At 39.7% G+C, this 21,499-nt stretch overlaps 6 protein-coding genes and 1 pseudogene across 7 annotated transcripts; 5 read left to right on the top strand and 2 right to left on the bottom strand. All coding sequences in view use genetic code 12, as the record gives it.

The window, feature by feature from the left end:
* Positions 1–1,540: 1,540 nt before the first annotated feature.
* Positions 1,541–3,118, top strand: KGF57_001176 (uncharacterized protein; the record flags this gene model as incomplete). The annotated part of the gene is made up of 2 exons (XM_051750354.1): positions 1,541–1,847; positions 1,932–3,118. 2 exons carry the CDS (start codon positions 1,541–1,543, stop codon positions 3,116–3,118), a joined length of 1,494 nt encoding a protein of 497 aa, XP_051610321.1.
* A 1,648-nt stretch (positions 3,119–4,766) lies between these two features.
* KGF57_001175 (uncharacterized protein) lies at positions 4,767–6,371 on the top strand (the record flags this gene model as incomplete). The annotated part of the gene is made up of 1 exon (XM_051750353.1): positions 4,767–6,371. The coding sequence occupies one exon, from the start codon at positions 4,767–4,769 to the stop codon at positions 6,369–6,371; it is 1,605 nt and encodes a 534-aa protein (XP_051610320.1).
* Positions 6,372–6,611: 240 nt separating this feature from the next.
* Positions 6,612–6,989, top strand: RPC19 (DNA-directed RNA polymerase core subunit; the record flags this gene model as incomplete). Its single annotated transcript, XM_051750352.1, has 1 exon — positions 6,612–6,989. The coding sequence occupies one exon, from the start codon at positions 6,612–6,614 to the stop codon at positions 6,987–6,989; it is 378 nt and encodes a 125-aa protein (XP_051610319.1).
* A 592-nt stretch (positions 6,990–7,581) lies between these two features.
* DBP2 (DEAD-box ATP-dependent RNA helicase) lies at positions 7,582–10,461 on the top strand (the record flags this gene model as incomplete). Its single annotated transcript, XM_051750351.1, has 2 exons — positions 7,582–8,848; positions 10,079–10,461. 2 exons carry the CDS (start codon positions 7,582–7,584, stop codon positions 10,459–10,461), a joined length of 1,650 nt encoding a protein of 549 aa, XP_051610318.1.
* A 1,406-nt stretch (positions 10,462–11,867) lies between these two features.
* Positions 11,868–14,513, top strand: CHO2 (phosphatidylethanolamine N-methyltransferase; the record flags this gene model as incomplete). Its single annotated transcript, XM_051750350.1, has 1 exon — positions 11,868–14,513. The coding sequence occupies one exon, from the start codon at positions 11,868–11,870 to the stop codon at positions 14,511–14,513; it is 2,646 nt and encodes an 881-aa protein (XP_051610317.1).
* A 99-nt stretch (positions 14,514–14,612) lies between these two features.
* On the bottom strand, positions 14,613–17,584 carry KGF57_001171 (annotated as a pseudogene). Its single transcript has 2 exons — positions 15,894–17,584; positions 14,613–15,717 (listed from the first exon to the last, which is right to left on the bottom strand). Coding segments are annotated over exons 1-2 (2,796 nt in total).
* Positions 17,585–18,227: 643 nt separating this feature from the next.
* On the bottom strand, positions 18,228–21,404 carry ASG1 (Asg1p; the record flags this gene model as incomplete). Its single annotated transcript, XM_051750349.1, has 1 exon — positions 18,228–21,404. The coding sequence occupies one exon, from the start codon at positions 21,402–21,404 to the stop codon at positions 18,228–18,230; it is 3,177 nt and encodes a 1,058-aa protein (XP_051610316.1).
* Positions 21,405–21,499: the final 95 nt, after the last annotated feature.

Below are 21,499 nucleotides of genomic sequence, written 5' to 3'. Positions count from 1 at the left end.
TGTTTTAGGAGACATGGATGTGGGGTGACGTGGGGTGTTGGGTGTGGGGCCAACAAGGGGCTGGATCCCCCAATTTGTAGTTTTGTGTAGTCTACACTTTTGTGCATCTCCGAGAAAACCTTTTCCATCAAGGCGTGCATACGCAACACATTCTGTTGATGCAACGGAAGGGAAGGGGCTGCACTGTTTCCGAGAAGGGGGGGGGGGAGACAGCAAGGAGGCCATTGATGATTGCGATGCATATTAGTATGAATAGAGCTAGAATGGCAACTCTCGTGGGGGTTTTCTTCGAGGCAGAGTTGTATTAATAGAGAAATTACGTCTATTCAAAACAGCTACTATTTTATCTGGAACCAGTAGCAAGCTCTCATGAGTGACTTGTAAAAATCAAATTTAAAAGTAGTGACAGTACTCCCATCAAAACTGTTGACGGAAAGCGAGTCAGCCATCTCCATATACTACTAAACCGATCGATCTCGGTTTGATAATAGTGAGCCGAAACCAAAAAGACTAACTTACACGCTTGATTAGAGTAATTTGGTATTGTTGGGGGGTGTTTTTGGAAAAAAAAAAAAACGTTTTACGTGTTTATGTGTAAGACTAACTTTTGTTGCTCAAAGAGTAATGCGGATTCTTCCCCCACGGAAAAACAAAAGAAGAAAAGAGAAAAAAAAAAAAAAAATAAAGCCACTTAAATATTTATCTTGGCAATCATGTCACTTACTTACAAATCTACAACTAATGGAAATTGCGATCTGGCTCTTCTTTGAAGCTTATAAAAGATAATATTAGCTCTCTTAAATGATGCCAAGACGATATCACAGAGTTAACTTCACTTATTTTGTTTATTCTGCTCGTTTGCAAGAGATGTAAATGTGATGTTGGCGTGAATTTAAATCTCGGAAAATCTTTTTTTTTTCTTTTCTTTTGTTTTCTTTTGTTTATTGTTGTTATAGTTCCTCCAATCAAAAAAAAAAAAAAAAAAATTTTATTACATGTTGCAGAGTATGAATAACTTCATCGTCTTACATGAAATATGTTGCCCTGTAAGAGCCTCTGTCGCTATATAGTAACCAGATTAAAGTTTGGTGAGTTGGCCAAATTACTTAGCTATACACCTAACTCCCCAACTGGCGTGTAGTCATAACCATGAAACTATTGACTAATTACATATTTGCATTTTTTGTTTCCCTTTCACTCTTCTTCTTCTTCTTCTTCCCCACCTCGCGAGGTTTGTACAACTTAACTTTTGTGTCAACGTGACTAAACCAATTACAAATTAATTATTTTTAGTTTACACAAGACATTTTCGCAATGAATACAGAAGGAACAAACATTTTTGCCATTTTTTCTTTTTTGTTGAGTGTTTTTTTAAGTCCTGAAACGCCGTATTTCATGGGGGATAACCAGATGTAGCTCCTGTATGATCAATAAAAAATTTGCATATATATATATATATAAAAGACCCATTATCCCATCATTGGATCTTTTCTCTTCATCTCTTTTTCAAAGTTCATACCACAACCGGCAATAGAAAAAGATGTCAGTTGAAAAATCAGGTGCTGCACACATCGAAGACTTGGAAGATCCAAAAGCCAACACTTCCCACATCGAGGTAGGAAGTTACTTGAAAAAGTCCGATACCGAGTTGGGCTCAGCTGAAATTGAAGAAGAGCCCTATTATGTTGACTTGCCAGAATCATTGCAAGACTTGACCCAAGAGGAGTTGAAACAGTTGGACAAAAAGACAACCAAGAAAATTGACATGAGATTGATGCCAATGTTGATCTTCATTTATATCTTGAACTATATCGATCGTAATAATATCGCTAGTGCGAGATTGGGTGGTTTAGAAGAGGATTTGGGTTAAGTTGGAAACCAGTATGAAATAGTCATTTCCGTTTTGTTTGTTGGTTACATTTTGTTTCAAGTGCCGTCCAATATGTTGTTGAATAGATTGGGCCGTCCTTCCGCTTATTTGGCAGTCGTCATGACCATTTGGGGTGCCATCTCGACGTGTACTGCTGCTGTTCAAAGCTTTGGCGGATTGGTCGCCATTCGTGTTTTGCTTGGAGTGGTGGAATCTGCATTCTTTTGCAGTGCATTGATGATCTTGTCTTCGTGGTACGACAAAAAAACCTTGGCATCGAGGAACTCAATCTTATATGCTGGTTCATTGATTAGTTCCGCTTTCAGTGGTTTATTGGCTGCTGGTATTTTGAATATGGATGGGTTAGGAGGAGTTGAAGGATGGAGGTATTTGTTCATAATTGAAGGTGGTATCACTGTTTTGACTGTTCCATTTGCATACTTTGTTTTACCTGATACTCCACACAACACAAAGTTTTTAAGTCAACAAGAGAAGGACATCATTCAGTGGAAATTGAAGAGAGATTTGGGAAATGTTGATGATACTGACGTGGAAGCCAAAGTTAGTGATTGGGAAGGTCTCAAATTGGCAGTTATGGATATCAAGATGTGGATGCTTTGTGGTATGCACAGTTTCTTGGTGGCTGCTTGTGGTGTGACCAATTTCTTCCCCACCATTGTTGGTACTTTGAACTTCAACCATACTATTACCTTGTGTTTGACTGCTCCACCTTATATTGTTGCTGTTGTCGTCACCTATTTTTGGGCAAGACATGCTGACAAGACTGGAGAAAGAACCTTCCACATCATTATCCCAATGGTGTTTGCCTTAGTGGCGTTTATCATTGCGGTTGCTACTTTAAATACAGGTGCAAGATATTTCTCCATGATTTTGATGATTCCAAGTCTATACTCCGCATTCGTTGTCATATTGACCTGGATTTCCAACTCATGTCCTCGACCACCAGCCAAGAGAGCGGTTGCTATTGCTTTGGTCAACTGTTTGAGTAATTCCACCTCCATTTGGAATTCTTATCTTTATCCTTCAAGTGATGGACCTCGTTACGTCAAGGCCATGAGTTGCAACATTGCCTTTATTGTGTTGGCTATTCTCTTTGTGATTATGTTGAGAATCAGGTTGATGGTGTTGAACAAAAAGATTGAGAGAGGAACTATGGACTGGCAAAAGGAGTTGGGTAAAGGTAATGATGGGTCAAAGATCTCACCCGATTTTAGATACTTGTATTAGAGAAGCATTTGATATGTTTAGAACAAAAAAAAGACTAATGAATTGGATGACATAGATAATGTAATGGCTTGGCTTCTCTGCTTATGCTTGGTCCCATTGCTGCGCATTGGGACATTCATGTATTTTGATAAAGATGGTGCCATTTAGCTAGAACTTTCAAGAACTCTGGGAGACTAATCAACATTCAGTATCATTTTATTGTTGTCACCTGTACCCTCAATTACGGAATTATCATTGCAAGCATAATAAAGTGGAGGAGGGAGGGGGATCTAGTTACTGTGGACTCGGTGAGAAGGAGATGCGGTGGGCAGCACATTTCATTTGCTCAAAAAAACTCTCGTAATGCAACACAATACTTCGGACACCCATGGTCGTGTGGAAATCCGGACCAGATTGAAGAGATCGGCACATGAACATTAAAGCAACGAATTTAGGACACGGAATTTAGTACAAGTATGAAGATAGGCTTATCAGTGATTGCAATCACCGAAGTTACAGTCACGTGGGTAAGAATATCTTCCGCTATTTCTAAACATCAACACAGATGCTGCCTCTTTTTGTAACTGATCTGTTCATCATGCATTCATTGCTAGGCTCTAGTTAACAATTGTTTTATTTTCTGGAGAAATGGCCATCTCCAAGAGACAGTAACGTCTTCCGTATTACGATCCCCACATAAAGTACTCCTCTTCTTTGGACGAGAAATTTTTCGGTTTCGTTGGTTGCGGACCGCAGAGAATTAGAATATCAACTCCCAAGAAAATACCTTTTATTCTGGGCAAACAATACAACACACCATAATCGCCCCTCGTATAATTGGCAAATTCCATCTTTCACTATGAACGACGCAAAAACACTTTGAGTGTACAGAGAGCCGCTTTGTGATGATTACTATGTGGGAGTTTGTCTTTTCAGAGTGCAGAGTGCAGAGTGGTCCCCCCACCTTCCCCTCTTGGTGTCTTAGTTACGGAAGTCAAGTGAAATATTGTTCAATTACTTAGCCAAGACTCAACTGAATCGTCTCAGTTCCGCTCATACGGCTGCATTCACTAATCTGAAGCTTGTCTAAACTATTGAGATTGATTACCCCGGATAAGCCTTTCTTTGAGACTGCTTTCGAATCATGTGTGTGTGTTTTTTTTTTGGGCATTATCGATAAGGTTAAATCTGTGGGATTTGTGACAACTAGTTGACTTTGCGCGGGGTAGCAGCTCTCTCCAGATCAGTTGTATACGTAACAATGACAGTTAAAGCAACAAGCCAAGTGATCAAATGAGACCATGCACCAAAGCATGAAATCTTACTCTTCCATTCCGCACGCGGGGTATTCGTTGTGCAAAGAAGGGTATATGCGGGAGGGGGCGGTGTGAGGAAAGAAGGAAGATGTTTAACGCCAACAGACTGGGAAATTATCCATACTCCACATTTGAATATATTATATTTCAGATATTGTGAAACTCTGCCCGTTTTATTTATTTTTTTTTTTGAAAAATTGCAAAGTATGAGAGGCGTATACGAAGCTTTGGGGTATATTGGGAAATGGCTCAGGCTATATAAAGAAGCATGATCCTTCCTCTATCCCAGGTAAGATCTTTTTGGCAGCAGAGACATCCTCATCCTTTTTTATTTTTTTATTCTTTTTGCTATTATGTCCACTGAAAAGGAAGGTAAATACCTTAACGTCTCTGATGGCGAACAACCGAACAGCCAAACCGATAAAGTTGAATATTTGGTCTCAGAAAAGAATGAGGTTATAGATGGTTTGACAGGGGCTGACTCAAACTTGACATCGCTTGAAGACAAGCCAAAGGACCATTACGTCAACTTACCAGAATCATTGCAACATATGACCCAGGAAGAATTGAAGGAATTGGATAGGAAAACAACAAGAAAAATTGACTTGAGATTGATTCCAATGTTGTTGTTTATCTACATTTTGAATTTCCTTGACAGAAACAACATTGCGAATGCCAGATTGGATGGTTTGGAAGCTGACTTGGGTTTAGTGGGCAATCAATATCAAGTTTGTATTTCGATTTTGTTTGTTGGATATATTTTGTTCCAAGTTCCCGCAAATATGATTTTGAACAGGTTTGGCCGTCCTTCAATCTTTTTGACGGTGGTGATGACCGTTTGGGGTGCTATTTCTACCGTGACTGGTGGTGTTCAAAACTATGCTGGGTTGGCCTGTGCTCGTGTCTTTCTTGGTGTTGCTGAATCCGCGTTTTTCTGCAGTTCGTTGATGATGTTGTCTATGTGGTATGACAAAAAGTCCTTGACCACGAGAAACACGCTTTTGTTTGCAGGAAGTCCACTTAGTTCGGCTTTTAGTGGTTTATTGGCTGCTGGTATATTAAAGATGCGTGGCTTGGGAGGTATTGCAGGGTGGAGATGGTTGTTTATTCTTGAAGGTGGTATCACTGTTTTAACTGTTCCATTTGCTTATTTTGTCTTGCCTGACAAGCCAGACAACACCAAATTTTTGAGTCAAGAGGAGAGGGATATCATTCAGTGGAAATTGAGACAGGATTTGGGCGACGTTGCTGATTCTGATGCGGAGGCACGTGTTACCACTTGGCAAGGTTTTAAATTGGCCGTTAAGGATGAGAAGATGTGGATGGTTACTGGTCAATTGAGTCTTTTGGTTGCTTCTGCTGGTATTCTCAATTTTTTCCCAACCATTGTTGCCACTTTGAATTTTAATACTACCCTCACTTTGGTTTTGACGGCACCGCCATTTTTACTTGCGGTCCCCGTTTCTTACTACTGGTCCAGACATGCTGATAAAACTGGAGAAAGAACATATCACGTTCTTGTACCATTAATCTGTGCTACGGTGTCCTTCATTATCCCTGTTGCAACTACCAACTTTGGTGCCAGATATTTCAGTTACTGTATTATGATTCCAGGGATTATTGGGGCTTATGTGGTGATTATCACTTGGATGCCAAACTCTGTTCCTAGACCTCCAGCAAAGAGAGCTGTTTCAATTGCTTTGATGATTGGATTGAGTAACTCACCTTACACATGGACTGCATTCTTGTACCCAACATCTGATGGACCTCGTTATATAAAAGGTATGAGTTGTAACATAGCCTTTAATGTTGCGGCAATAATTTTGGTTTTCTTGTTGAGAATTAGGTTGAAACAATTGAACAAGAAGATTGAAAATGGTACCATTGACTGGCAAAAGGAGTTGGGAGAAGGTAATGATGGGTCAAAGATTTCTCCAGATTTCAGATACTTGTATTAGATTTGTCTACTAGTTTTGCATAGCTTAGAGTAAATTTTTATGAAGTATGATAATTTTTTGTGGGGGGAGGTGTAGCTGTTACTAATTACTGCTTTGCGTGCGTGGTAGCGAAATGCCATTGGCAATGAAAAAAAAAAAAAAAAAAAATTATAGTTTCTTGATTTTTAGGCCGTCTCATCGAGACAAGTGAGTTAGAAGCATTAACTATAAACGACCAACAGAAGAATCTAGCAGCTTGCAATGTCATCAGATGATATAAAAATAGACGAGGTAGACCAAGTGGAAGAAATAGAATACGATGTTGACAAGATAAAGATGCTCCCCGGTGCATCTGAAGATGGATCGTCAGCATCATTCCAGATATTGGAAGAAGACCATACGTTGGGTAATGCTTTACGTTATATCATCATGAAGAACCCCGAGGTTGAATTTTGTGGGTACAGTATACCACATCCTAGTGAGAGCAAAATGAATATCAGGATACAGACGTATGGCAACATTTCCGCTGTGGAAGCTTTGCATCAGGGATTGGATAACTTGGCTGAGCTTTGTGGAGTTGTTGAGGAGAAGTTTGAGCAAAAATTGAAGGAAGGAGATTATAGCACCGAGGCACCTTGAAGGGTGGCATGATGACAGAGAACATTGTAGGTGTAATGATAGAGGAGATGAGTCTGCTACACGAGACAGTTTGTTTATAGGATAGAGAATTGATGAATAAAATGCAAATTCAGGTCCATTGATCGAGCTGTCTGTCTGTGATTTGCTAGAGAATCAGTTGTCAACCTTCGTAGTGTGTAATTGTATAAGAAAAGACTGTGAACTCGTCACCTTCTGTGAAGCTTGGTCACGTACCCAGCAGTATATTGCTTGCCGAAACCTATTGTCATATATTCTACATCCCATTAAGCTCCCTAGTTATTCTAAACTGCTGTAGGTATCTGTCGAGATAGAGACGAGGTGTTGTTATGGCTTTTTTGTGTTATGTTTCACCTGCGATGCCTCTGAAGGAAAAAAAAAAAAAAAAAAAAAGAGAAAAAAAGAAATTTGTGAAGCGAAAGAAAGAAAGAAAAAAGAAGAAGAGCTGAAGAAAAAACTTCCCACTATCCATCCCTTTTTCTTTTCCTTCCATAGAACACATCTTTGATTTGACCTACAGAGCTATAATCAATCAGATAATAACAACTCACCAATCAAATCAGCAGAATTAGAAATGTCTTACAATAACGGAGGTTACAGAGGTGGCTCAGGTGGAGCAGGTGGCTACGGTGGAAGAGGAGGTGGCGGCTACGGTGGCGGCTACGGTGGCGGCTACGGTGGTGGAAGAGGTGGCGGATATGGTGGTGGAAGAGGTGGAAGATTCAATGATGCTCCAAGACAAGAATTGAGTGTTCCAGAATGGAACCTTGAAGACTTGCCTAGATTTGAAAAGAACTTTTACACTGAACATCCAGATGTTGCTGCCAGATCAGATGCTGATATTCAAGCATTTAGAAACGAAAATGAAATGAGTGTACAAGGACATGATATTCCACATCCAATTACTACTTTTGATGAAGCAGGATTTCCTGATTATGTTTTGAATGAATTGAAAGCACAAGGATTCCCAAAGCCAACTGCTATTCAATGTCAAGGTTGGCCAATGGCTTTGAGTGGTAGAGATATGGTTGGTATAGCTGCTACTGGTTCAGGTAAGACCTTGTCATATTGTTTACCTGGTATTGTTCATATCAATGCCCAACCATTGTTGAAACCAGGTGATGGTCCAATTGTGTTGGTGTTGGCTCCAACAAGAGAGTTGGCCTGTCAAATCCAAACTGAGTGTAGCAAGTTTGGTTCATCGTCGAGAATCAGAAACACTTGTGTTTATGGTGGTGCTCCGAAAGGTCCACAAATCAGAGATTTGGCCAAGGGTGTTGAAATCTGTATTGCCACTCCAGGTAGGTTGATTGATATGTTGGAAGCTGGCAAGACAAACTTGAGGAGAGTCACCTATTTGGTTTTGGATGAAGCTGATAGGATGTTGGATATGGGTTTCGAGCCACAAATTAGAAAGATTGTTGATCAAATCAGACCAGACCGTCAAACATTGATGTGGTCTGCCACTTGGCCAAAGGAAGTTCAAGCTTTGGCTAGAGATTACTTGAATGATCCAATTCAAGTCACTATTGGTTCATTGGAATTGGCTGCTTCTCACACAATCACACAAATTGTTCAAGTTGTTACTGAGTATCAAAAGAGAGACATGCTTGTTAAGTATTTGGAAAGTGCTTTGGGTGACACCAATTCAAAGGTATTGGTGTTTGCCAGTACCAAGAGGACATGTGACGATGTCACTAGTTACTTGAGAGCAGATGGATGGCCTGCGTTAGCCATTCATGGTGACAAGGAACAACACGAAAGAGACTGGGTCTTGAAGGAGTTTAGACAAGGAACTCACTCTATTATGGTTGCAACTGATGTTGCTGCCAGAGGTATTGGTATGTATATTTCGTGCACTGGAAGGGGAATAGATTGTATTCCCGGAGACTATTAACTTTTGCATTTTAGGAATGAAACTTTTGAAGGGGAAAAACTGAAATTTTTTTTTTTTTTATTTTTTTTATTTTTTAATACCCAGAGGAAACTTGATTGTGATTATGGCGGGTCCAATTCACGCAAGGAAAGAGGAAGGGGAAAAAAAAAAGAGCCAAGTGTGAACGTTTAGGATAAGTCAACAAGAATGAAGTTTATTTTTAACTTCTTCACTGTTTATTGAATTGAAAAAAATGAATGGAAGAGCAAGGAATTGAATATTATGCGTTGCACAAATGTGAAATTACCAATGGGCGCACATATATTTGTTTATGGATTCATCAATGATGTTTTTGTATGAAAGGAAAGCGGGGCTGATGTGGTAAACCACGTCATCAATGCTCTATTTTTTTTTTTTTCCTTTTATTCTTTTGGACCAGGTTTAATGTCGTTTGGTGCAGATGCTTAGAAACTGTTTCTTATTGATATCAGTTGAAAGGATGTTCTGTCTTGAATGAGAAATATGAGAGGTGAAGCATAGCAGTTCCGTTTGTTATTACTTTGCGGCGTGCGTTTTCACTTTGATTTTTCATCAAGGACGATTTACTTATTGCCTGTGTTCGAAATGTGCAAAGACCAAAAAAAAAAAAAAAGAAGAGATTGAAGCGTTTGCTATTTTACTTACGGAAAACGCTCAACAACATGGACTGTCTTTCTATTTTTTTTTTGTTTAGACTGTTCCGTGGTCATTGAATGAAGTCAAACACTTTTCATCAATAAATGAAAAATATGTGTGTGTTTAGTATTGTGTTTTTTCTTTGCATGTTGTGTGTTTAGTATGTCTTTCCGACTGAAGGTCTTGTTCTTTGTCAAATATTCAATAAATGGGTCAAGTGGCTTTGATTGAGGGGGGTGTGGAAAACACCGTGGAAAATTGGAAAAGATAAAGGATGCTTTTGTCCTTGTACTTTCTCAGCAGTGTGGGGTCCCTTCCCCCCCCTTCATTTCCATTGACGTTCACATTCGAAATTATGTTCCTTTTTTTTTTTCTTGTATCTTCCTGTATCTTTAGACTCTAGTTTCTTCTTCTGTTGTTTGGGGAATTCGCTAAAGTGTTTCGTTCCTTTAATGAGGAGAGGTAAAGGTTTATGTTTTGTCTATGCAAATTATACTAACAGAATTGTTTTTCTTTTTAGATGTCAAGGGAATCACACACGTTATCAATTACGATATGCCAGGTAACATTGAAGATTATGTCCACAGAATCGGTAGAACTGGTAGAGGTGGTGCTACAGGTACTGCTATTTCATTTTTCACCGACAACAACAAGAAATTGGGTGGAGATTTGTGCAAAATTATGAGAGAAGCACATCAAACTATTCCTCCTGAGTTGCAACAATATGATAGAAGAAGTTATGGAAGTCATATTAGGTACGGTGCTGGAAGAGGAGGCCGTGGTGGACGTGGTGGACGTGGTGGATTTCGCGGTGGCAGAGGTGGATTTGGTGGTGGTAGAGGTGGCGCCAGAAGTTACTCTTCGGGATCAAACACTGCTCCATTGGGTAACCGTCGCTTTTAAGAAGAGTGTCATTCCCTTCCAGTGTTTGCTTTATCGCTAGTTCATTTTATTTTAGTGGCTCCACCCATTTTTGTTATTTTCAGTCGTGTTGGGGGGGATTGAGTCGTTTTGATACAACTGACTTTTTTACTATTTAATAGAGAGATATGTGTTATGTATAATAGATTTGAAGATTTCTTTTTCGTTTAATTATGAGTTGTTAGATCATGAGAGTGAACAGGGGGGGGAGAAGGAGGGGCTGGAATCTGTAAAGAGATGTAGTGCAAGGTGTAAGCTCTGTGCTGCTATCTCAATAACTTTTGTACTTCCTCATACTGTTCTTGGTTTGCTGATGAGCTGTAAGTGGAAGGTATGTATGTTATGTAATGAATGTGGTTGCAAAAGATGTCGAATAGTATGTGTTGATATAAAAAATCACATGCAAAATTGCTTAATGGTAGTGTACTTGTGTACAATGTAATTTATTATTAGAGGTCACAAGATCATTAACTCAAATACACAAACAGCACACACAACAAAAATCGAACCCTTATTAGTCGAGAGCATCTATCTTTTAAGGTGTCTTATACCTAAGAGACACTTCAACCTAATAACAAAGTAAAGAAGATAAATATGATCCACTGTCTTCAACAAGTAAGGAGGGAGTAGGGAGGAGAGGGGTAGCGTGAGAATGTTTGTTGCTCACTTCATAATTAAGCTTATCGTATATATACATATACATATTATATTTTTGAAAGAGATAAAATTTGTGAAAGACCAACAGAAGTTTATATGCAGTACAAAATACGAAACAGTGATTTACAGAGTCACTGCTGCATCAATTCAAATCCATTCTTCAACTACCTCCGTTAGCTTGAACGGACGTGACGTATTCTATCGGGTACATACCAAGTGTTGATCGAAAGAGTAAGTCCTCTATGTGTAGTTGGAGAAGTAGTTTGGAAAGTTGAAAAGATTCCGCTCCTCCCCCCCCCCACACACACACACAGTTATCATCTCTTTGTCCTTTCTCTCTCCTATATTAAATTTTTGTACACACACACACACACACACTCATTCACTCACACAGCACACCACAGCACACATACAATAAACAACTCATATAAACCTCCAGATTTTTCCACTAGATATACCAAAAAAAATTTTCAACACATTTCAACTTCCTTTGGCAAGAGGCGATATCGCATAGATACAGAATAAGACTTGTCGCTTATCATTGGCACACTATCAACTGAGAACACTGCTATATTCACTTTTCATTTATAGTCCCCAACCATTGGTTCTTCTCAAATAAGAGCAATTGTCGTCTCCCCTTTTAAAGAAAAGCAATTTTCCTTGTTCTTTTTTTGGCTGCCACAATTACTTTTTAATTTTTTTTTTGGTCTGCCTTTTTGCTGTGTTGTGTCATGTCAGTTGAAATTGAAACTACTAGTAACAGTCCAGTAATTGCTATGGACTCTTTAACATCACCTTCGAAGAAGCTTGAGAAGCATGACGCGGTGCTGCTGCTACTGCTGCTGCTGCTGCTGCTGTCGTCTGCTGCAGCGGGCTCTGGCTCTGGCCCAAAGGGCATAACTTTTTCTGGGGAAACTTTTGCAGTTCCAGAAACTCACGATATGGTAAAGACCTTGTTTGATCCGTCGTTGCATAAATCAAATTCAGAATTGGCAATCTTGGCCTGCTTGTGTGCCAATCTTCTTGTATTTTTGATCCCACTGAATCAAGCACGAATTGTCATCTTTGTGGCAATGTACACCTTTTGGAGACTTTCTTACAACTTTGGTATCGGGTGGTTGTTGCAACAACAATCAAAGCACAATAGGTTGGTATCTTGGGCCAAAGAGGGCAAATTGTTTGACACAAACAACACCCTGTTTAGGGCCCAATTGGTCCAAAACGAACTCAAATCGCAACGTGGTAAGGATTACGATATCTCGTCGTTACCCATTGAGTTCAATACCTGGCTCATTTTTAGAAAATTGGTTGACTTGATATTGATGTCAGATTTTGTCACTTTTTGTTGCGTTGTTTACACTTGCTCTTTAGCGGAAGACTTTTCCAATAGCTGGACTGTATATTTGAGAGTGCTTGTTGGGTCAAGTTTGATCTTGTTCAATTTGTGGGTTAAAGTTAATGCTCACAACACAATAAAGGATTATGCTTGGTACTGGGGTGACTTCTTTTTCAGACAAATTAATAATGAAGAATTGATATTTGATGGAGTGTTTGAAATGGTTCCACATCCAATGTACTCAGTTGGGTATATCGGATATTATGGATTTGCATTGATTGCTAAATCTTACACAGTGTTGGCAATTTCCATTTTTGGTCATTTCTTGCAAATGATTTTCCTTCATTATATTGAAAACCCCCATATCGATAAAATCTATGGCCCATCCAAAAACGAAATTAATTTAATCAAAATTTTGAAATTAAAAGACTTGAAACATTTTGAAAATATGCCACCATTGGTTGGGTTTTACAACTTCAATTGGATGAGAGCTAGTGATGTATTGAATTTGATTTTAATTTCAACTTATGGGATCATTATACCAATTTTGTCTAAAAATTCATACAAGTTGTTCTTTGCATTGACTGTGGCTACAAAGTTGTTTGAAAGTTTTGTGATCAATACGTTATTGCTTTTGCAAAGTTATTCTAAATACTTCACCAAGTGGTGTCTTTCAAATGACATCCCAGTTGAGAAGTCGCTCAATAATTGGGCAATTTTGTACAACTCGTTGATCAACTTGACTTACTCGTCATTATTTGGTATGAATTTGGCACACGTTCTCCAAGGTACAACCGAAGTATTTTTCCATGATTTTTTCTACTTGAGAGTACTTATTGGATGCTTATTGATTGCAACTCAAACTTGGATCAATGCGTCCATTATTGATCTGATTGGCTATTTTGGTTACTTTTATGGTGATTTCTTCATTGCCAAATCGCACCACTTGACCAAAGCCGGTGTGTATCGTTACTTGAACAACCCGGAACAAATCTTTGGTGTTTGTGGAGTCATGGGCGTTTTCGTTATCTGGCCAACTTTTGAGAATTTGGTTTGTTGCATCTTGTGGGTGGCAAACAACTTTGTTCGTATCAACTTTATCGAAAAATTCCATATGCTTAGAGTGTATGGTGAACAGGAGGTGAATCAGGATTCCGGAGTCACAAAAACTTTCAAGAAACATTTAATCCCCGATGTCATTCAAAGAAGAATCAGTAATGATGAACCACTGAGGAGGAGCAGAAGAAGAAGCAGTCATCCCGCATCTGGCATTGCTGAGTCATTTGAAAATTTCATCAAGGATTTACAAAACTCATCGGTCAAGTTGTCAAAGCAAAAATTGATTGAATTGTCGCAAAATTTGTCATTTGCCAACTCTGACTATAAATTGACCCTTCCTGATTTGAAAACTGATTCGACAACCAACTCCAAATATATTACTATTGGGACGCCAATCAAAGTCAATTGGCAATCACCTGCAGCCACTCACTCGCCAAAGGACTGGATCGGATTATACAAGATCCTGCAAACTTCATACTCAAGAAACAAGACTTTGCTTTCTTCATCTGGAAGATGGGGAAATTGCGAAACTCCGAATGGATCACTCACGTTTGCCAAAGAGAAGTTGTTTTGGGAACAAGGTGTTTACGAAGTAAGATACCATTTGGACTCCGGGCATGATGTTGCATACATTTCCGAACCATTTGAAATCAGAACTACACACATTGATGTGCCTACTAAAGAATCATCATTGGATGAATTTGCAAAGCAGTTGAAAACTGAGGTATTTGATAAGGTGCTTGATATTGATTCAATTAACACTTCTATACAATCAATAGCCACACAATCTGACTCCAATGTGTTGGAATTGTATCAGTTGTTAAGTTCAATTGTGTCACAAGCTACAAATATTCGCATCAGTTCGAAAATCTATCTAAATCATGATGATACTTCCATCAAGGACGTGGCGAATAGATTATACGAAATCAATCAAATCCTCAATGATTTGTCGTACGATATGAGCATAAAAAAGAATGAATAAATGGGTGTGGGGCAAAAGAGAGGGTATCAGTGGAGTATTGTGCTATTTTTATTTTTATAGATGTTATAAAGAGGTTAACAAAGCTTCGTCCATTCCTTCTTAATTGAATGACTTCAACAAGTATGTATTTAAATTTGCCCTGATCAACTTTGACATTTTACAACATTCATCAATCAATTTCTCCATCTCTGACTCCATCAATGCATCATGTCCCTCCCCCTTCCCATCACTTTCGAACCAACATCCCACAATCTCATCATTCTTCATATTCATAAAACTTACCAACGCATAAACACCTCCTTTATCAAACACGTGATCCAAATCCTGTCCTATTGCAACTTCTCCCCCATTTCCCGAATCCAACTTGACAACTCCACTAGTCACGACATCTCTGATTTCGATCCCGGCGTCAATTATGGCCAAGCTTGACGCCACGACAATCCATTGCATGAGCCACAACATTCCACTTAAACCCTGGCATTGTGCGTCAGTGCCTATGATGCTTACTTGTACGTCGATTGTCGATTTGGGGTATTTTGAAAACAAGATGCTTGGTAATAGACAAGATTCCAAATATGAGCTGTATCGATGTTCGATTGGGGTCATTCCGGTCCTGTACCCTGACAACGATGATGCAGTGTTGCCACTGGCACTGGCACTGCTGCTGCTGTTGTTGTTGTTGTAGTTGTTGTTGTTGTTGCCAATGCTGGTACTGTACGCGTTGAAGATGTTTGATTGTGGTTGTGGCACGTGTGGATGAAACTTGGTCTCCACGCTGACACTGGCCTTGTCGATGAATGAGCCTCGGATTGGTCGTGGTCCAAATACGGATACTTGGATTATTGTGCCTTTGTTTATTTCCAAGTATGCTGAACCGTTGGAATTTGTGATTAGTCCGTGTTTGAGAAAAAACGGCGGTACTTGACTGGTGGAGGATTTACTGGCGTTGTTTGATGAGGTTGACGATGTTGATGTTGGTGATGTTGGTGTGTTGTTGTCGTGTATGGGGATGTTTGGTGTAAGAGTGTTTACTGGCCCGGTTATTCTTCGTCTGTCGCTCATCTTTATGTCTTGCAAGCTGATGTATGTGGCTTGTGATTGAGTTAGTTGAATTTTTTTGACTGGCTTATGTCGCTGCAAAGAGATGAGATTTTTTTTTTTGACAAAGATGGACGGTAGCACTTCGGCACCAAAAAATGCCTCTCTATAGAGAACAGTGTGGATGATGGATGCCTGTTTCTACAAACGTATACCGTCTCTTTAGATATCTATCTCTATTGTTAGTCTTTATCCAAATTGTCTTCTAAATAAAACTTATCCTCCAACGCATCCACATCCTACTCCCTCGAGCAATCTCTTCCAAAAGCGTAAACCTTCAACCAATCGATACAGATCAAAACTTGATTCTTCACTGACAAACACATGTAAATATATGCCGATCTCCAAAACAAATACGTCAAGTTACCACCAGTCGACACATTTGACCACGATCCCCATGCCAAATCAGCAACGGCTTTCTCACTTCCGATGTACGCCAAGGATCCTTGATAATTGTAAACAAAATGAGGCAATTTGGCTTCTAATCTAGCTGCTCTCGATTTCAAAGTTTCAGATGGGTTGGCATCATGCTCAATCTTGTATTTCAAACTAGACAACTTCTGCAACTTGTTGAAATAATCGGCCAAGTAATCACCTTGTTGGTGAGCCACTTGGGCCGTTGGTGGATATTTCGTAAATGTACAATCACCAAGGGCGTAAATGTTTGATGATCCTTGTAATTTGAGAAACTTGTCAACGAGGAATCCACGCTTGGCACTCTTCTGTTCTTCAATCTTATCCATCAATATATGGGTAAAGTCTCTAGTGGCGTTACCAGTTGCCCATATGAGCATACCATAAGGTACAACTTCAGTCTCTTGTGAAACCTTGTGGAAAACAGTGCAATTCTTGTCATCTACTGAAGTGATTCTGGCACTGGTGACCAAGTTGATGTTTGTGTCTTGAAACACTTGATTGGTGTACTCAACCAATTTCGGATTGAAGGTGTGCAACACTTTGGGTTGTGATTCAACAAGGGTCACTTTGAAATCCTTGGCTACTTCGGGCATCCATTTCTTCAAATCTTGATCAATGTAATCTTGTATTTCGCCCGCGGCTTCAACTCCAGTTGGACCTCCACCACATACAATCACATGTAGTAACCGTTTACGGTCTTTATCATTTTCCGGCAACAAGTTGGCTGCTTCAACAAGATCGATCAAGGTCTTTTTGATCCTCATGGAGTCACCCACTTCTTTAACAAATGTAGAGTGTTGCGCAACTCCAGGTAATCCAAATGTTGAAGGTTGAGCTCCAATTCCAACTACCAAATAGTCGTATTGAAGCGTAGCATTGATATATTCGATATTACCATCACCAATCTTATGCGATCTAGTAGATGCCGAACTTTCCTTTGAATGACCAGAATGCACCGTTGTCGACTGTTGAATTTTTAATGTGTTGGTTTCAGGATCAATATCAACTGCTTCAGCTTCATAGTAAACGACTTGCCCCTTGCACATTCTAGTTATCGATCTAACTGGCTCAATAATCGACTTCATGTCAACAGTGCCAGTAGGCACACTAGGCAATAACGGCGTGAATAAGAAGTAGTTTCTTGGTGACACTACAACCACGTTGTATAACGTAGTGTCCAAATTCTTCAATAACGCTACAGCACCCCATCCTGAACCCAAGATGACTAATGTTTTTTTGCGCTCACCACTGGGGAACGTGGCCGACTGAGGCTGTTGTTTGCCAGGGTGTGTCTCGGTATAGATTTTGTAACCGACAAACCCAAAGAATCCAACGACTCCGAGTGCACCAGCACCTAGACCATACTTGAATATGTTGAAGAAAAGCGAGGTGTAAGTGGGTACTGACCTTTGTGGTGGTGATGGTGGTGGTGGTGGTGGTACAGTAGAATATGCTTTGGTAAAACGTGGTGTCGCAAGATGTTTGACCTTTGCGCCGATGGTTAAACGTGCATTGGGTGCAGATACAACTCTCCTAGTTGCAATTCTGCTAAACATTTGGAAATAATGGACGTGAACGCGTTATACCAATGTAATGGACGGAAGGTGTGGCAACTTAGATTCAAAGTTCTTTCTAATCGTGAAAAGTGTGATCCTTTCAATTCTAAATCTTTGCGCCGATCCAGAAATATTTTAATTCTCTCGATCGGATTAATTGAAATCTGTCAGATAATGCCAAGGGTACTTTTTTATCTTTTTGTCAGACGAAGATGTTGGACAAGTTAATGCAAATTTAAAGTAAGAATCCTTCAATTCATCTATCGAGTGATGAAAAATGTTTCTGGCGATGTTTTCTTAACAAAATCCCATAGGAATAACGGCTCTAAATCGAATATGTATTTTATATAGCAATCCTGGCGAGCGAGAGAGAATTGCGTTACACAAAATTGCGCGGAGTCCAAATCCACGGAGTTAAGATGGCGATAGAAGAACATATATACTGAGTACTGTACCTTCTCTCTTGCCTTTGTTACAATACTATCACTTGCTCATTTTATAATATGTATACATACAAGAAAAGCTCTACTGAACTCTAAACGTCTCTAAATGAAGGTAAATAATACATTACAATGTCTCACCCACTGGCTCCATTCCTCTCTCAATCATTGTTGTCTAATCTCTTCCCTTCCCAAATTTACACTCAAAATGGTGCTAGATAATCAATAGGATTGTTCTCGCCAACACCGCCATCCCCCATATTTCCCGCAGCAAATCCGTCCAAAGCTCCAAAAATCTCTTCGAAATTCAAACCTTCATCCGGGTTGTATTTGTTAGTATTTGGAACAAACGAATTGCCCGTGTTATATATGTTGCTTCCTTGTTCTTGTTCATATGGTGCAAACTGTTGTATTGGTTGGCCAGTGGATGAAGCGAACTGCTGGGGCGGGTGTTGAAAATGTTGTAGTTGTTGTTGTTGTGAAAGTTGTTGTTGTTGTGGCGGTGGTTGTTGCTGGTTAGTTGGCAACTGCTGTTGATCATACATATAAGGAGGGAGAATCTTTCCAAATATTTGGGCATCAAGCTTATCAAACACCCCCGGCATATAGTTGGAAGTAAGTCCTGCTCCTGTATTCCCACCAATCTCTTCGTTGTCTTCCTCTTTGATTACCGAGAGTTTTTCAATATTGGCCAAATCCTTGGGTATTTCCGAAGTCGACTGAAATCGGGCAATGCTAGCATCCTTGAAAAACTCGCTCAATTCATCCTTCTTGGCATCGTGCATATACTTGTTGTTCTCATCAAAGTTTTTAAAAGTGCTCTGGACATTCTCTTGAAGAAGAATGTTGGCATTCTGTTGTTGTTGTTGTTGTGGTTGTTGTTTCTTGTGTACCGTTTTCGACGCAGTCCTGCGATTCAATTGTTCAAACAACGTATTCAACATATTATAAATACGCAAAGAACTATTTGAAGAATTCTTCAACGAGTCCAATACTTTCTTCCCAATCTCAATATCCTTCTTAATCACCTCAACATTCAAATCGTCATCAAACAAAACCCCAAACGCATTAACTCCATGTCCATTGTTGTTGTAGTTTGCAAAATGGAAATAATACATCAAGCATGCAATACTGAAAAAGATGGTGTACATGGAAAACCAATATGTACCAATCAACAACTGCTCATCAATCATCTTGTTGGCCAATTTAACAACCATACGGGCAATCTTGATACAGTTTCTTCCTCGAATTAAAGATCTTGGATCAGATAAGGAGCCATTCATTGAGTCACTGACAAAATGGATAAATGGGCGATAAAGCATAATCTGGCAATTCAAAAATGACAAGTGTAGATAGTAGTTTGCAAGAATAAACTTTTTCGGAATATCTGTTTGTTTGACATTGGGGTCTGTGGGTTTCAATTCACGTGGTAAACTATCCAACCACACCTTCAACTCCATCTCCAACTCTGTGACTTTGGTGTGGATTCTATCAGGAGCTGATGGCAACGGGGTCGTTGGTGTCAGTGAGTTCTTACTCAAATTGGAAGTTGATGTCGTTGACGAGCTTGTAAATGGTTCCGGTTTGGACGAAGTTGCATAGTGTTGTTGAGGTAGCTGACGAGGAGATACTTGCAGGCTGGCTGGAGACCCACGTGAGTGATGATTCTGCTCCTGTGGATGTTGTTGCCGTTCGTGATGATAGAATTTGTTATCCTCGGTGTGTACTATCTTGACTGGATAAAGTTCCTTGAGAATATGTGACAATATAAACATCAATTTTGTGTGGTAATTAGCACATCCAGCTGAACTCAACCGGCCTCCTTGTCTGTCATATAAGTAGCCTTCTCTAGTAACATTTTCGTCATCCAAATCATCTGGCAACTCTTGGTCAAATTGGTCTTCAGTTAATGAACGAGGCAACCCCAATAAACTGTTGATGTATATATCCATCTTGTAAATTGTGAAAAACAAACGTTTTCTAGTATCAATCTCCATTGGATCCAACTTGCGTTTAGAATTTTGAAATATTGACAAATTTCGATGCAATCCCTCCTTCAAAGCGCTTCTGAGAGCTATACCAATGTATGAATAGCAAGTGGACAATCTAGCTGAACATTGCAAGTACATGATCATCATAACAATAGTTTGAATCGAGCTAATATCTCCAACATTGGTTATATCCATCAATTTTCTCGCCTCCAAGAAATACTTGAAACCGTCATCTTCCAAATTCTCATTGTGGGTAGTTTTCGTGTAGGGTGATTTACTAAATAAACATCCACAAGCTAAACTTGAGTAAAGAAACGGAAGAAATTTCTGCTGTCTATCACCGTACTCGCTAGGATCCAACGAGTACAACAAGTCAATCTCTTGAATAAGTGATGGCCGGTGGTAAAACCTAAACAAAACACATGCTTTGTTCCAAGTAGTGTAAATCAACTCCAACGCCTCTTCTTTGCTAGGAAGAATCAACTTGACTTCACGAGGAGTAGTTGCAGAATAGTCTTCACTAACAGTTTCAGTCGATGCCTTTCTTGGCGGTGGTACAATGGCTTCCTTGTCGAGCATGAGGTCGGCTATTTCGCTCCCGTTGAATACCGATGAAGGCAATTTTTGATTGGTGTACGAGATTACCTTTTGAAACCTGTCCAAGTCAAATTCTAAATTTGGGTCCAAGCAGTTAAATTGTAGTTTCGGAAGAACGGCGTTGATGATTTGTTGTGCAATGATTAAGTTCTTTGTGGGGAACGAGTCGACAGAAACACCATTAGATATGTGTGTAGTAGCCACACCTGCGGCTTCAGGGCTCGCTGTATTGCCAATTCTATTGCTTTCATTACCAACAGCAAAACTAGCGTTGTGGGCTACGGTGGCGCTGGTCGGAGTTCCATTCCCTTGGTGGTGGTGGTGGTCACCATATAAGGTGCCATTAGCTGCTGCTGCGTGCAATGCCGCAACCACATTTGGCAGTGACGGTTTAGGTATGCCCGAGTTTTTCTTATTTCTTATATTTGGTTCATTATAAGTACAGCGGAAGGAGTAGACTGTACAGTGGATGCAAGGCTGTCTACCGTCACATTTGACTTTTTTTGCACGACAAGTGTCACAAGCACGAGTAACTCTTTTTCTCTTTGGCTCTGTAGTAGAAGGTTTTGTCACCTTGTTCAATTTGGACGAAGATGAAGTTATAGACATGGGGGTGGAATCTCCACTTAATGACAATTTTGAGAGTGGAGACAAGTCCTGAAAGTCCTTGCTGTTGTTGCTGTTGCTGTTGTTGCTGTTGCTGCTGTTGCTGTTGCTGCTGTTGCTGCTGTTGTTGCTGTTGCTGTTGCTGCTGCTGTTGCTAGTGTTAGTGGCGTTGTCGTTGTTATTCATAGTGCGTCGAGTATTGAAGATATATCAACAGCTTGCAAAAGACAGGAATTTCTTTGGTGTAGTATAATGTGGAGATAAGATTTCAAAGACAGTTA

This window comes from Candida theae (assembly GCF_024610275.1).
Source record: "Candida theae strain CBS 12239 chromosome Unknown scaffold39, whole genome shotgun sequence".
NCBI lineage: Eukaryota > Fungi > Ascomycota > Pichiomycetes > Serinales > Debaryomycetaceae > Lodderomyces > Lodderomyces theae.
The sequence above is the reverse complement of the archived record's forward strand: the minus strand, read 5'-3'. Positions and strand labels throughout refer to the sequence as shown.